The following is a 16,257-nucleotide window of genomic DNA, read 5'->3' as shown; positions in this document are numbered from 1 at the left end:
TTCTAACTTAGAATATTCAGTAAAAATATTTCCTCACTTACTTTGGAACTTGAGGGGGGAAGCTAATTATTGACATCTACTCTCCCTGTGGGTTTTTTCCCCCTGCTCAGTCACAGAACTCTTCAGATAAAGAGTACCATGAAGGTACAAGTCACTATTACCCTTTAATCAATACCAAATAAGGGAGTTAGTTACCTCTTAGTCAATACCTGAACAAAGGAGTTTGGTTAATCTCTAAATTATACCAATCTTGGGTATTTCTTCTCTGTGGCATGAAGGAAGGAGGCCATCTCACCACCATGGAAACCAGGAACATGCTCTCTCCTTAGGGCAAGTGTCGTTGTTTACCCACATATCATTTTTTTATTTTAACAGGTCTGACCAATTTAAAAAAGCATGGTGACTTAAACATCAGTAAACATTATGATCTGTTTGACCAGATCTTGTTTTCCCAGTGATTTTATGAGCTTGTTTGTTTTTTCTCTAAAGGCAGTAAAAAGGGTTAAAACTAGTTTGTGGATTCAGCCTTAGTTGAATAGCGACAATTACAATTTGACCCAATAAAAAAATCAAACAAGCATGAACAAATGTCCATGGATGAGTAGGTAAAGAGAATGTGGTATATACATACAATGGAATACTATTCAGCCTTAAAAAGAAGGAAATCCTCTCACATGCAACAACACAGATAAATCTTAAGGACATTATGCTAAGTGAAATAAGCCAGACACAGGACAAACACTGCATGATTCCACTTATATGAGGTATCTAACATAGTCAAACTCACAGAAGCAGAGAGTAAGAACAGTGGTTGTCAGGGGCTGGGGGAAAAGGAAATGGGGAGTTGTTGAATGGTATAAAGTTTCAGTTATGCAGTTTAATTAAGTTCTAGACATCTGCTGGGCAACACTGTGCTAGAGTTAACACCACCACAGTGAACACTTAAAGAGAATAATCTCCTGTTAAACACTCTTACCACAATTTAAAAAAGAAAAACATTAACTTTAAAGTATATCATTGCTCCTCAATCATCATTTCAGTACATTTTTGTTGATAGTTGCCTTCAAGAACTGAGCAGCAGAGTTCTGAAGGGTCTGTAGACAGGGAGGCATCAGAAATGACATACCAGTGAGCCATAAATGTACCTTATAAATAGTTTAATCAAATTTTTTTTTTCTCTGCGGTACGCGGGCCTCTCACTGTTGTGGCCTCTCCCGTTGTGGAGCACAGGCTCCGGACGCGCAGGCTCAGCGGCCATGGCTCACGGGCCCAGCCGCTCCGCGGCATGTGGGATCTTCCCAGACCGGGGCACAAACCCGTGTCTCCGGACTCTCAACCACTGTGCCACCAGGGAAGCCCAAAAGGTTTTAATTTTGACATGCTCTTGTATTGTTTAGCATTAACCCTCTACCTTGTATGTAACTCTCAGCCAGAGTGCAAAAGGGGCTATGATGAAAGGCTGGAAGCAGAGGGGGCAGGAGGGCAGGAGAAGCAGAACAGAAACACTGTGAATTCCGATTGTGTAGCTTGGGAAAAAAAACAATGTGATGCTAATCCTACAATAGTAAATTTCTTCTTATCTGCAGAAACTGATGCTGACATTTCCATTTATTCATTCAGTTCCTTTAGACTCCTTGTCAGATCTCTTCTAGTTGCTAAGCAACAATAACAGCAGTTCTGTACATAAGCATTAGGCAATAACTATTGTCAATGTTTCTCTGTTCTTTGAAAGGGAAATTTAATGACCCTTTCCTATGAGAAAATGATGACAAGAACCTATTCATGGTGAAACCTAAAAGCTGTGTGTGTGGTTTGTGTTTTTGCTGTTGGAATCCAAGGACTGGGATAAACTGACCTAAACACTTGTACAAAATTATGAAATTAAGATTCGCTCCAAAGCTTGCATGGTTTGGTCTTTAAAAACAACTGCATATCATTAAAACTTGTCCCACAGCCCATAAAATGAGTTCACTATTAAATGGAGTTAATATTTTAAAGATGCTTGATGATGGGTTTCTTTTGTACTTTCTCTGATCCTGTTAAAAATCTCTTTAATCAAACTCTTGGGTTTTTCTGACAATACTCCCCCACATAAAGACTTGAACCATATTTCAGTACTTTATAAAACATAAATCAAGACAGTTACAGGAAAAAATAAAATGAAATGGGACATCTGTCCACCTGTTGAGGACAGACTCCAAGACACAGAGTCTATGTCAGTCACTTGCACAAGTGTTGAGATGGCCCCTCCCTGTTCCCACGGTGGACGAAAGGCTCCTCTCCCCTTGTCTAGTCTTCCTCCTCCATTTTAATGAGTCTATATGAATATTGTTTACAACCCAATTTACCTCCATAACTTTAACAGCTCAAAAAGCTATTCATAGGGCTTCCCTGGTGGCGCAGTGGTTGACAGTCCGCCTGCCGATGCAGGGGACACGGGTTCGTGCCCTGGTCTGGGAAGATCCCACATGCCGCGGAGCGGCTGGGCCCGTGAGCCATGGCCGCTGAGCCTGCGCTCCGCAATGAGAGAGGCCACAACAGTGAGAGGCCCGCGTACCGCAAAAAAAAAAAAAAAAAAGCTATTCTTAACAAGTGGCACATTGCAGCGAGGATATTATAGACTAAGTGATTCCCCATTTCCATATCATCAAATTTTCTAATCTCACTTATTTTTTGTGAGGCTCAGCAATAGCTATAAAAGTTTTAAAAAGTCAAGTCCAGTTTTATGTTCTCTTTCTCTTGTGGGTTTTTTATTGTGTTTTCTTTATAATCTCAGTTCTATGTGAATTTATATTTAGAGTTACTAAAAAAACATTAACTAAGGCTCCTTTTCCATTTTTTAATTGTAAAATACACAGATGAACTCCCCCAGATACTTTATAGTTTATAGGATTAAGAGCTCATAAAGCAGCTCTACTTTTATTACTGTATTTGATGATTTTGTCAGGTAGGTTTTGTTTTCATGTCCAATCTACAGATTAGAAAACTGAGGCCCAGATAAGTTAAGTGACTTGCTCTAGGCTGCTCAACTAGTAATCAGGGAGCTACTTATCTCTGCTACTGTCTCCAAACTCCAAGCTCCTTCCATGACTTTACCTTGCTGGAGATCACTTCCCAAGCATACTTGGTGTCCTACAGTGGCTTAAGGATCACTTTTTGTTGGAATTAATTATCAGACCATAACTAGACATTCAACAAATATTATTTTGTAACTCCATTTGTAATCCCGTTTTACAAACAAGGATCCCCTTGGCTTTCCATCACCAAATTGTACTGCTGAATTGTGTTCTATTTAAACTGATTTATAATAATGCATGAAAATATCTGACTGAAAATGTTATTTCGTGCATGACAGTTCCAATAATCCTTTCTTACTCAGTTGAGAATTACATCTTAAACTTTATAAATCAATTTAGGTTGGTACCCTAGTGCTTCACATGAGGATAATGTAATAGTCATTACTGAGCCCTATCCTTAAGTCATCTACAAGGTTCCAGTGTTAAATTTCTTAAAAAAAAAATACGTTACTTAGAAAAGAGCTGTAGAAATTGAATTGGCCCTAAATATAGGATCCCTGATTAGCCTGAAGATTTTGCTCTGGCATCTTTCCTTAATAAAATGAGATATGGAGATTTTTTTCTTTTTTTTTTTTGGAGGGGGTACAGGGGGTACACCAAAGGACCTCATCTGTTATTGGTAAAACCTACCTGAGACCACCAGTATTTAATAACCATCTCATAAAAACGCTGCTTTTCTGCAGAACCACAGGTAGTCAACCTAAGTAACCTAAGCTTGTTTTTAGAAGCAATTTAAAACTTGCTTTATTTAATAGCAAAGAGAGTACTAAAATGAGATGACACTTCCATTAACCTACATTTCAGTTTCCAAGAAGGCTTGAGGTTTTGCAAAATATCGTGAATGGGAAATCTGTCCCTAAAGAACGTAACGATTCAAGCAGGCGTGTTCGTTCATTCATTACCCATTCACTTATCTACTCGAACTGGGGTCAACTATGTGTCAAACCCAAGAGTACGAAGGTGAGAAAGGCCCAGTGCCTGCCCCCAAGGAGCACACAATCTCCCTTGGGGAGACAGACCACTAACCATCATGGTATGGAGGCAGAAGGCAGAGAGCCTCGCTGAAGCACAAAGGAGAACAGAGGAAGGGCCGATAATTCAGGAGGGGCAGGAGGGCAGAGAAAGCAGCCACCTGAAAGCCTTTCTCAAAGGGAGGTGAGTGGGGGTCGTGTCCCCGTGGAGGATGTCCCAGAGAGAGGAAACTACCTTTGCAAAGGCCTGGAGGCAGCAACATTCATGGTCAGGATGGCTGTGTTGAAGGGAGAGTAGAGAAGTGGCTACTGATAAGGGTGGAAATGTAAACAGGGTCAGCTCACACAGAGGATGGATGTCACACTCCTAAGGAGATCAAACTTTGACTTCAAGGATATTTCCAATTTAAATCCTTTCAGTTATAGTCCAATAATATAGAGATACTTTAAAAGAGTCACAAAGAGTGTCAACTGTAAATTTCAGTTGTCTTGGATATGAGAGACCTTAAGTTAAGCTGCATGAGGACAGAAATGATTCTCTCACCAAAGCACCTCTTCCTTTCCAATTCATCCAATAGTGGACCCACTAGAGATAACTGATGAACTCATTTCACTGCAAGACTTTTACTGAGTATTTAATTTCCCACAGTGCTTGACTAGCTAGTGTATAAAAACACCACACAGATCTGTTCTCACATCTCTAAAAGCTTATAATTTATAACTTAAGACATAACAGTTATTATTCTTAATTTTCAGAACCAAAATGTCATTGCTGTGTGACAGATTGGGAAACAAACTAATCATAAAAAGGCCATAAAAGCTAATCACTAAAGGAAATAAAAGTACGAAAATAAATCAATGTAAAATTACAAATGATCAGAATTTTCCGTTGTTTATTATGATTTATTTTATTGAGCTGAGAAATCTATTAACCTTTTGATACGGGAAGATGGAATTTACTAACTGAGTTACAGGAGCTTTACTTCCACTGTCATGCAGATGGATAATATTTACAACTTAAACATCACCCTCTTTCAAAACGATGCCAACATTTTGATAAGTTACTGAAGTGCAATGGCAAAAACACCATCTCCTGTTACTCTTCGTACGTGTATGTGACACTGGTCATGACAAGTGGATGAATGTGGCGCCTGAGCCCATGCACGGAGCATTCACACTGAACCTCTGTGGTCTGTGAGATCACAGATCAGTCTCCTTCCCTGTTTTGGCTCGAGGCCACCTCTGTTTTGAATAAGACACTCTATCTGCTGAGCTTACCATATTGGTCTGTCCACTGGCCATGTTTTGCAGGGAATCAACTACCATGACTGATTCTTTAAAGTGCTTTTCCTTCCCATAACCCAACTTTAGGAGCTGTTCAACCCATCCATCAACAGATATTTGGAAAGGGGCCAATATTTGGTCGGCACTGTGGTGCCGGACCCAGCTTCTCAAACTGGGAACCCATAGTCTCACCCGAGTGTATGACTGTGAGTCACAGAGAATATGAAGCCACAATGTAAAAGGGCCCAGACTTCTGCCACTGTTTGCTCAATGGTCGATAAGTGAAAACAGTTCTGTATTAACATAATATATGGAATATATTATGGAATACAATGGATAAAAAAATTGCATCCCTTTTTAAGATCACACAGAAGACTCCAAAGAAATTATATGTGGAAGTTGGTTTTGACCATGTCCCAAAGTAGCAAGTTTGTTCTTCTGTGCCCTGGGGTTATTTTAGTGGAAAACTCTGGGAAGCAGTAATACAGTGGAAAGAGGATGAGCTTTAGAACCAGACAGAGCTGAGTTTGAATCCTTGCTCTTTCATATTCCCTGAGACTCTGACCAAATCACTTTATCTCAAGCCTCTGTGTCCTCATCAAACAGAAAAGTTATTTAATAGGAAGATCTATAAAATAAGTAGTACAGCAGCTGGCAAAGCTGGGGGAGCTTTTAAAAATATACCATACCATAAGTCATGTTCCTGCTTAGTTCCTTTCAACGGCTACTCCTGACCTTTGAATAAAACCCTACGTGTTTCTGTCTCAGCTTCTAAACCTTTTGGGGCACAGACCCCCTTTGGCAGTTTGGTGAAGCCTCGGGGGTCCCTCTCAGAATAATGTTTAAATAAAACATACACGATTACACAGGAAACCACTCATATTGAAGTAACATTAAAATATTAATAAAAAAATGTTATGCTACAGTAATGTACGTGCTTCTCTGTCAACATCAAATAACACAACATAGCGGCAGGTTCTGTAATTACAGTAATTTTTAAGTAGTGATGAACAAACAGCTTTTCAGGATATCTGCAACAAATGTAATTTGATATGAAGACACCTGTGATTTCTAGTTGTGAAAGTCACAGGTACTCCTGCTACTCCTGTGGGTTGTTTTTCTCCCTTGCCTAGATTCATGACTGAAGGAAATGCTACATTTCATTTAGATACGAGTAAAGATGAAAATTCATTTTTGTTTTCATCCAACTTTGTGAAACCCTGGCTTCCACCCCTGGATGCTGTGGAGGTTGAGGAAACAGGTGAAGAGTCAGTATTCTACCAATTCTGGTTCCTGGCGTACTCTCTGCCCTCGTCTCCCATCACCATCCCTCTGCCTACCACACTCTGGCCACACCGGCCACTCAACCACTAGCTCTTCAAACACGATGAACTTCAGTCTTCCTCAGGCACCTGCTTTTGCTCATCTACCTGGAATGCTCTGTCCTTGGATCACTGCATGGTGTTTCTTTCCTGTTTTCTCTATCTCAGCTCAAATATCACCCTCCTCTGAGAGGGCTGCCCTGACCAACCCCATCTAAAGTAGCCACCTGCCCGTGCTGCCCTGCTGTATTTTCCTCATCGTAGACATCACTATATGAAATGATCGTGTTCATTTATATGTTCTTGTGTTTACTTTCTGTTTCCCTGCCTTAGAAAACAAACACCATGGGAGCAGGAACCTCATCTACATGTTCAGTGCCACATCGTCAGCAACCAGAACAGTGTTTGGGACAAAACAGGAGTCTGATACATCTTGGCTAAAGGAAAGAAAAATTACTGAGGATTCCAGTAATGTTACTTCTCTCATCTTTCACTCAGGGTTTTAGGCACTGTGGGGATACAAAGAGATGAAAGACAACCTATGGCCCCCAAGTAGTTAGCCTAATGGAGGTGGGAGGTGGCCCCGTGGAAGGCTGGAGTGAGTTCCAGGTGAGGCTCTCTCACTTTGCTGTGTGACCATGGACGAACCCCTTCCAGGGCCTCAGCTCCCCTGGTGCCAGACGAATGGTTTGGACAAATTTAACTCCGTGGTCTCATGGGATCTACAGTGTATTATCATTTAAGAGCTAACAGTGCAAGGGAGCATGTATGGCAAGGGAGGGGTTGTGACCCTAAGCGGAGAAAATTCACAGAGGAGGACAAGACTTGGAAGGGCTCTGAAGTACACTCAGACTCCAACGAATAATGAGGGGGGATTTTCAGAGTCATGAACCCTCAGTGTTGAAAGAAACTGTAAAGGCTACCCAGCACGACCACTAGGGAATGCTTTGGATATCTCTACGAGGCTGTTTTTGGAGATGTAGCATAATACCGCCGCTCTTAGATGGAACCCAGCATGGTGGTTAAGAGTATGAACTGTAGAATAGCACTGCTGGGTTCAAATCCCAGCTCTGTTGCTTCCTAGCTATGTGACCTCCGGCAAAGTACTTACCTTCCCTGTGTCTCAGTTCCATCCTCTGTAAAATGAAAATAACTGCATGGCGTTATAGTCAAGACTAAATGAGAAAATGAATATAATATGCATAACACCCATTTAGTAAATGCTACTTATGATTCTGTGGAATGGTTTTCTCGTGTGTCAAGCTTACTATGTATTCTCCCAAACCATTTTTCCCTTCTTCCATTATAATTGAGTTTTTACTAGCTAGAGGCTACATTATCCAGCTTGGAGTATCTGCAAGCCAATATTTAATTATATCTTACCTTTTCCTTGACATTCACATGAGTATTGAGTTCAGCCATCTTGCTTCTAGTGGAATAAGCCCTACCAAGAAGGGGAAAAAAAAATGATTAACTTTAAAGTTTTAAAATTGATTTCTCAATGTGTTATTTTTATGCTCTCTTCCAATCTAGTAAACAATTTCATTCAGCCATAATCATAAATACCAATTTAGAATATAAAAATACTTTCAAGCTAAGCACTTGTCTTAGATATCCTCTAAAAGCATGTTATGATAACTCCAGACGACAATGTAAAATATTTTATTCATACTGTACCAACATGGAAAATGACAAACACAGATGGGTATATGCACCTAAACTGTGTTTCTTATTATGCAAAAGAAAGGTGGTCAAAAAATGGTGAGAGGAGGAAAAGTGTACCTATTTTAACTAAGCATTGTCATCACAATCTTTACTGTTCCAATGTTTTTTTAAGTCTCTAGTCAATATAGCAAACATTGACTGAGAATTTCCTGCATGTGTGTAACTACACCAAAACACTCCAGGAAGAAACAAGAGAAAGGTTCCAGATTAAAACATAAGAAACACATAATAGTTTTTAAACTTGCATTTTCACTTATCAATATATGAACATTCTGCCAGATCAACACATATATACCTGTATCATGTTTTTAATGACCATAAATTCATGATCTGTAGTCTCAAATGTACTCTTAAAACTGCCCATAACCCTTCTGTTTTCCTAAATTCTTTAGGTTTTTGGCCTTTGGTGTCCAATCTTCTTTGAAAAGTTGCCCACTATGAGAGGATCTGTATTCTTAATATCAAGCTGTGGTGTTTTTCTCCTTCTCATCCGGTCTAAATCTTTTACCATTATTATAGAAGCTACATCTTAAGTCTTTAATAGTTTCAATCTCTTTTTGAAATAGGGCATAACTGACTTACAATGGGCAAACAGATTGGTTCAGAAGTTAGCAGCTAGACAGGCCGAGATATCAATATATTACCTATTTGCATGTTTAATGCTTTTTGTCAATCAAGAACCACTGAAACTCTTTCTTATATCCTTTTTGACTTTGGCTACAAAGAGTGTATCTAGAATTGATAACATTTCAGGGATAACTTGCAAAAATTCTCTGATTTCTCCCCACCGTTTTCTTTTAAGCCTAGGTCTTAAATAAAGCATAAATTCAGATCCATTACCTTTTGCTGATTTAGGATGAAATCTTGGCAATATGTAATCTTAACTCTATTACCACTCAAATAGGAATCCATATACTATTATCTACTATATTATTAAATGTTAGAAACAGTAAAATTTTATTTTTACAAGTTTCCAAATGACATTGCCACTGATACATGCATTCGGGCACGGTGGCAGGGGAGACCCTGCATACTCAATCCCCAGTAAGACAGCTCCTTCCCATATACTCTGCAAAGAGTGCCCATCCCACTGGATACACCTTCCATTTAAGTAACTCTTCCCAATGGTAAATGCTATATCCTCTGCCTTGGCATGAGGGAGAAAGTAAATAATGCTAGCTGGCAAATAATGTCTGAATTTCATTCTCACTATTCTTGCCCCTGAGAGTTACTAGTAAAAGACATTAGGATTATTTTCTGATTACCCATAACAGTGAATAGAGATGGTATGTGAAATATAAACACAAATAATCAGGTGTTTTTGTTTACAAGCCATAGATGTGAAACCTTTGACCAGTCATCACAATGCCTGCAAGACAGTCTATAAGCATGATATCTGAAGACATGTGAATAGTTGATTTTCTTATTCAAATGGAAGTTCTGACATTATGTAGACATACACTGCGTATACACAGATTTTTCTGCATGTGATAATGTATGTACGTATGTGAGAGAATGAGGATGGGGAAGACAGAGAAAAGAGACACAGGCTGCAGCTACGGAGTGAGGAAGGCTCAGAGGAGACAGCAGCACTTGGGGCAATTTGTTAAGATGGATCTGAGCCGCAATTCCTCTCATTAGACTGGATTAGCTACATCTTCCGGGCACATCTACTCCTGCCATTATACATGTGTGAAATCTGATAGAAAAAGGGTTTTGTTTTTGTTTTGCTTTGATGTCTAGGATTTGGGTGTGCAGCATTTTCTAAAGCTGGAGTGTTATAATCTATAAAGAAATCAGGGAGGAATTCCACAGAGGACAGAAAATTTCTGAGATCTGAGTAAGCGGCAGTACTGAATGGTGAGCTAGATTCATAGGAATGTATATATTTCCTTGGCAATTCCCTTTCTCATTGCTTCGGCGTCTAAGTCAAGGAAGACTCTTCTTTGGTTGTGATGCCAGTAAGATTGATTACAATATTATTTTTATTGTGGAAGGAAAAGGCTGGCTGTGAGAGTAGAATGGGGCTATTACAGGTTCCTCAGATGGGAAGATAAGATAAAAATAATTTGTAGGGAGCTCTTCTTTGTCCATTTTACTCTTTATTTTCCCCCCTGTGTGCTATCTCTACAGGCAATTCCTTCCAGCTGGATTCCTATGGCCTTTGTACATCAAGGCTTTCCGCTGGCTAGTACATAACAGAGAGATTGGGAAATCAGCTACAGCTCCAGTTATGGAAACTAAATGAAAGATTTCAATATAAATAGAAAATAAATCTGATTTGCCTTAAGAATTAAGAATTTAAGTGGCTAGATAGTTACATTGGGTTCTATTGATAAGGACAAACAACGGGGACAAGGTTGACCTTCAGTGTCAAAGGCCCTTCCTGAGTGTCCACACCTCAGACTGGCACTAGCCCTTCCAGAATATTCAAAAGCACACCTCGCCTTGGCATGGCATCACATGCCCATTACCTTTCCTCTGACTCCCTCGCCCCTAGGAAAATGAAACTGTGCTGTGCCCCTATTCTTCTGGGATTCTGTTCTCTGCTATGAACTATATCGGGACAGCCAGATCCACTTAATCTGAATCTTAACTGTTTAACTTAAATAGTTAAGGAACTAAAAAATAAAAAAAAAATAGTTAAGGAAATTTTCCTCTAAGAAACAATATATTGTCACCTCCTCCTAAATGACAGGCCCAGAGTTCAGCAACTTGAAACTCCATCCCTCAAAGCTGCAGACCCCCTGGGTTAACCTGAGAAGCCTTTGATGCTGTGAGTAAGTTGACATGTTTGGGGCCAACGGACCTCCTATTTCCTTCTCATCACGCTTGGTCACCATGCTTGATGGTCTATCTCTAACATAGCTTGATCTCGAGAGCTTTTAAGTCCATAAGAAAGGTACAACGATCTCTGACTTCTTGGGGAAGAACCTGGTTTCTAATTCCTATTATCACGACAATTGTTCTTAGAACAGACCAATTACTGGGGCCTAACTGTTCAAATCCACACATACATGTCCCATGCATATAAATAATCAATGGAAAATGAAGATAGCCAGAAATACAAGTCCTGATATTGGTGCAACATTTTAATAGCTTAGGTATTGTTTGAAATGCTTTCCCTATAATTACACCTCAGCTTTCAGTAATAACATTACAAATATACATATACATCATCTAAGTTTTACATATATCCTAGAGAAAAATAAAGATCAAGGAAACTGTTGACTGAAATTTTATTTAGGAAATCTCGGATTGATCTCTCACCTCAGTTTAGATGTATGTTCCATAGTCAGAAACTTATTAGGAAAGATGTCAATCCCAAAGAAAAGCATTTCACCATTTATCTATCACCAATATATCATCTATAGACATCTCCAGTGTAAAATTAATAATCCACAACTATAGTTACCATCAAACTGAACTTACTTATGCAAAGATCTTAATATGCATTAATGCTAGTCAGAAAATCTATTAGTTTGTAAAAAAGAAATATTCTTTATGAAAAATACACCTGAATAGTGCAAATTCCAGCACATACATTTGTTTCAGTATTTCTAATTAATACAGTTCAGAGAAATTTAATATATACCACAATCTGATCAACTGCCAAACTTGGAGCTTAAGAAAGATACGTATATGTTTATATTTCTCATGCAATCATATAAACTATAAAAAGTTAATAAAACAGTATATTGAAATGCCAATTGCTTTCTGATTTACCAATCTCTGTTTTCCCTCCTGTTTCACTATGTAGACAGTAATAAAGTTTCACTTTTGTTTCTCTGAAACCTATTACTGCTCTTAGACTGACTTTCCTGTTCTCAGGTGTCATATTGCTTTTCTTGAATGGAATTTAGAGAGCCAGAGGAAATACATAAGAAAAATTTAAAATAATGATTTTCACAATTTTTTTCAAGGTCATTTATGCAAAGTTTTCCCATGATTTATAAAAAACATAAAAATAGAGAATGCCATTTAGTATGGGGGGGGAGGTGGAGGCCAGAAAAAGAAACTTCCTCGGGTCATTTTCTTGCAAAGTCAGATTTGAATGCGGCTGGTCTGAACCAGAATGTCCTGGGAGCGTAAAATACATCCTGGATTTCAAAGGCTTGCTACAGAAAAGGAATGTAAATTGTCTCAGTAGATTTTTATGTCAGTTGTGTGTTGAAATGATAATATTTGACATGTTGAGTTAAATAAAATATAACATTAAAATTAACTTCACCCATTTCTTTTTACTTTTTTAACGTTACTACTAGAAAATTTTAAATGGCCTATGTCACTTACATCATACTTCTACTGGAAACTGCTGTCCTAGAGCAGTGGCTCTTAAAGTAGGATTCCCACAGAAGCAGTAACAGCAGCATCTGGGAGCTTGTTAGAAATGTAAATTCTCTGCCCCTCTCCAGAAGGACTGGATCGGAATTTCTGGGAGGGGGCACAGCAGTCAGTGCTCTAACCCGCCCTCCAGGGCATTCAGACACACGCAAACCAAACTGTGAGAACCACTGCTTTATAGTCTCTGGCCTGGGAATATTAAGAATGGGCCACTTCCTTGATCCCAATCACTACACACAACAAACAGATTCTCCAGATGCCTAGATAGACAAATGGGTGGGGAGCTAGTTTCGTTAGGGAATGGTCTTTTCATCAACATATTAATAATAATAATATGGGGCACTCTGCTAAGTGCTTGACACATATTTATCCGTTTAACCCTCATACCCCCATAAAGTAGAAACTGTGATTATCTTCACTTCATACACGTGAAAGCTGAGGCACAGAGATTCAGTAACCAACCCGGGGTCCCACGGTAAGTGGCAGGGCCAGGACTCAACCCCAGGCAGTCTGAAACTCTGGAGCCCAGAGCCATTGTGCTGATAGTACCTCAAAAGCATCATAAACAAGTCATGGGGCTCATTGTATATGAACTGCAGTAAGAACTCTGCAAGGAGAATAAAACCGGTCCCGGGCGCTGCCTTCTCCAGCCGGTCAGGCATGTGATGTATGCTTTGTACATTCGCAGGACACACAGACTGCAGAGCAAAGCACTAAACTCTCACAGGAATGGGAGGGAATGTACCTGTTATAAAGAGATGGCTGTCTTCCTGCGGCTTCTACCTCAGATGAGCATGTTAGAAGCTTCATTCAGTGGGCCCTTGACCAACAAGCTGCTTTCCTGGTTCTACAACGTTGCCCAGAGGCTCCACGACATTTCAGGGTCTAATGTTTAACTACTCCATCTTTCTAAGTTAAAGTAATTAAAGTGTCTGTGTATTTGATTTTGGTACAGCCTAGACCGTGTTGTGATCACATAGATCCTGAGACATTTTCTCATGGCTGCCTCAGAGAGGAAGAATCGGGACTGATCTTGTGGGGAGGAAGTCAATTGTGCGACGTGATTGGAGAAGCAGCAAAAAGCCTCTCCGTCAAAACAGAGCATCCCACAGTCTCCCAGAGAGCCAACTCCTAACCTGGGGAAACTTCTTAAGAGATGTCTACATTTTTACTCAGCTTATGGATTACTACCGCCTCTGGAAGAAGGTGCAATTTCACACATTAATTTATTTCATTTTCTACGGCCATCATTTGGCCCTTAGCAGAGAGAGGTGCTCTGAGAGAATGGGAAACAGGACGGGGAAATTTTGACAGAGAGCCTGGGGAAGACTGCACATCTGTCTGTGTGGGCCACCATTTGCCCCTGATGGAACATCTGAGGAAAGGTTCTAGATTGTCAGAGTATAGCACGAGGGCCTCAGGTATTCAGTTGCAGAGAAAGAGATTGCAGTTGTAGGGGAAGAAAAATAAGTTTCCCTCTACCCTTTGAGTTCTTAGCTGGGACCCCTGTAATAAAAGATGAATACGTGGGCTTCCCTGGTGGCGCAGTGGTTGGGGGTCTGCCTGCTGATGCAGGGGACACGGGTTCGTGCTCCGGTCCGGGAAGATCCCACATGCCGCGGAGCGGCTGGGCCCGTGAGCCATGGCCGCTGAGCCTGCGCGTCCGGAGCCTGTGCTCCGCAACAGGAGAGGCCACAGTAGTGAGAGGCCTGCGTACCGCAAAAACAAAAAACAAACAAACAAACAAAAAAGATGAATACGTGAAAAACAAACAAATGTCTATTAACGTGTATATCTCACATACACATGGGAGATACTCAGGGAAAAATGAAGAACTCCACCGAGGTGGCCTAGAATTCAGGATTAAATACCATCTTAACAGGAAGAGCAGAGGAGAGAGTAAATGACTTTTAGGAAAGATGAATGAGTCCTTAGAAGAACAGATGGAGGTATGGTAGCTTGTGACAAAGTCTGCTGAGTGTGGTGTCCATTCTCTAGTCTCCCCTCCTGTGATGAAAGTCAACATCTTCCCTGGCTGGTGAAACTCCCGCGGAGGGAATTTATGACAACTGAGCTCCTTTTGGACGATCTGTCTTTAAGCAGAAAAGGGGAGTTCAGAGAAAGCCTCTTCCTGCATTTGCTGTTTTTCAAGTGTGCACACCTCACAATAATCAATACGCCAAAGCGGCATATTTGGGGTACCATGTCCTGAACCACCACTGCCGTATTTTGGGGTGGCATCTTCTCTAGCCTTCAGAGCACAGGACCTCTGTGGTCCTTTTCAGCTCTCAGGGCCCTGGAGGTGATGCAAGCACTTAGTAGCCAGGGTAGCTGAAAGCTGAAAATTCACCTTTAAAAAAAAAAAAAAAAAAAAGACGTGGGTGCTGTCTCCCATGTACTAGGCTATTTCTCTGTAAAGATCACCTTTAAACTGGTCAAGGACTAACTGTCCAGTCCCCTAAGCACAGTCAAGGGCACTTACATGCCAGCTGGAGAGGAAAACAGTGCTCCCTCTATAAAACTGGGACTTTGCCCAAATGTATCAATAACATCATATAGGTTTTCTGTTGCTTAACTCTTCCATTGCCTAATCTTCTCTCTATTCCATTTTGTGTCCTCTTCCCTTTCACTCCTACCTTAGCTGTTCCTTACCTGGTCTTGCAATTACTGAGGTCTCTCATAATCTAAGTACTTTAGCTCTTTTTTCTGTGGTTTAATCCCCACAGTTTAATAAAGGTTCTTGTGCAGTGCCTCACTCCTCGGAGGAAAGTTGCTTTAATTATTGGGAATGAAGACACATAAACAATGAAACAGAGAATAGTGACTGAAATATGAATTTCATATGACAACTCTTACCTAAACTTTTTTGTTTAATTTGAAGGGGGGAAAAAAAATCTCAAGGTTGCATTTTTATTCAAAGACACTTCAGTGTTCTAAACCCACTGTTAGAACAACTTCGCTGAAAAGCATTTTAAGGGCAAATGTCAGGAAAAAAAACTTCACATTTAAAAGCCCTGTCTCTGCCCCTTTTGAAAAGCAGGGTTAGCCTTTGGTTTAGAAATGTCACCGCCTACTAAGTTCTTTGTGGGGGGAAGAAAGAAAATTGAATGTTTTCTTTAAACAGGTCATTAACAGTCAATACTGACTCGAAATATCCTGCTTCCAGAGGCAGATAAAAGCTTCCAATCACTTAGGATATCACTTGAGCACATCTAGGGCAAGATGTGCTGATGCAAGTTTCAGACCTTTATGAGAGAATGTCTTGACTCAACAGCCCCGAGTGCTTGCGTAGGAAGCAGAGTCATCGGGACTGTGCGCCCTTGGACATGCTGCACACACAGAGTTGCCAGGAAGAGCACAGCGCACACTTTACGGCAGGCCCGGCACACGCGTATGAATGAAGATTAACCATTTTTGCATAAAGTGCCAAACCACCTCCCCAAGGCAGCAGAATGCAAATGGGCAGAAAAGAGCAAAGGACAGCTAAAATAAACGTGCAGATCTCAGGCACCGCGAGCACAGTGCGGGGGCGGG

General features: G+C 40.4%; 1 protein-coding gene across 2 annotated transcripts in view; it reads right to left on the bottom strand.

The window, feature by feature from the left end:
- SPATS2L (spermatogenesis associated serine rich 2 like) overlaps positions 1–16,257 on the bottom strand; it is a 172,353-nt gene that overhangs the window by 78,225 nt on the left and 77,871 nt on the right. The window contains exon 3 of one of the 2 annotated variants that reach the window (XM_007469198.1): positions 8,038–8,098. In XM_007469198.1, coding sequence (XP_007469260.1) covers positions 8,038–8,076 — 39 coding nt within the window. In that variant the 5' untranslated portion in view covers positions 8,077–8,098. Of the gene's footprint in view, positions 1–8,037; positions 8,099–16,257 lie in introns of those variants that run through there. The other variant, XM_007469199.1, reaches the window with a different exon arrangement.

This window comes from Lipotes vexillifer, unplaced genomic scaffold (genome assembly GCF_000442215.2).
Source record: "Lipotes vexillifer unplaced genomic scaffold, Lipotes_vexillifer_v1.1 scaffold648, whole genome shotgun sequence".
In the NCBI taxonomy this organism is placed as follows: Eukaryota; Metazoa; Chordata; class Mammalia; order Artiodactyla; family Lipotidae; genus Lipotes; species Lipotes vexillifer.
Note: the sequence above shows the minus strand (reverse complement) of the source record. Positions and strands in the feature narration are given on the sequence as shown.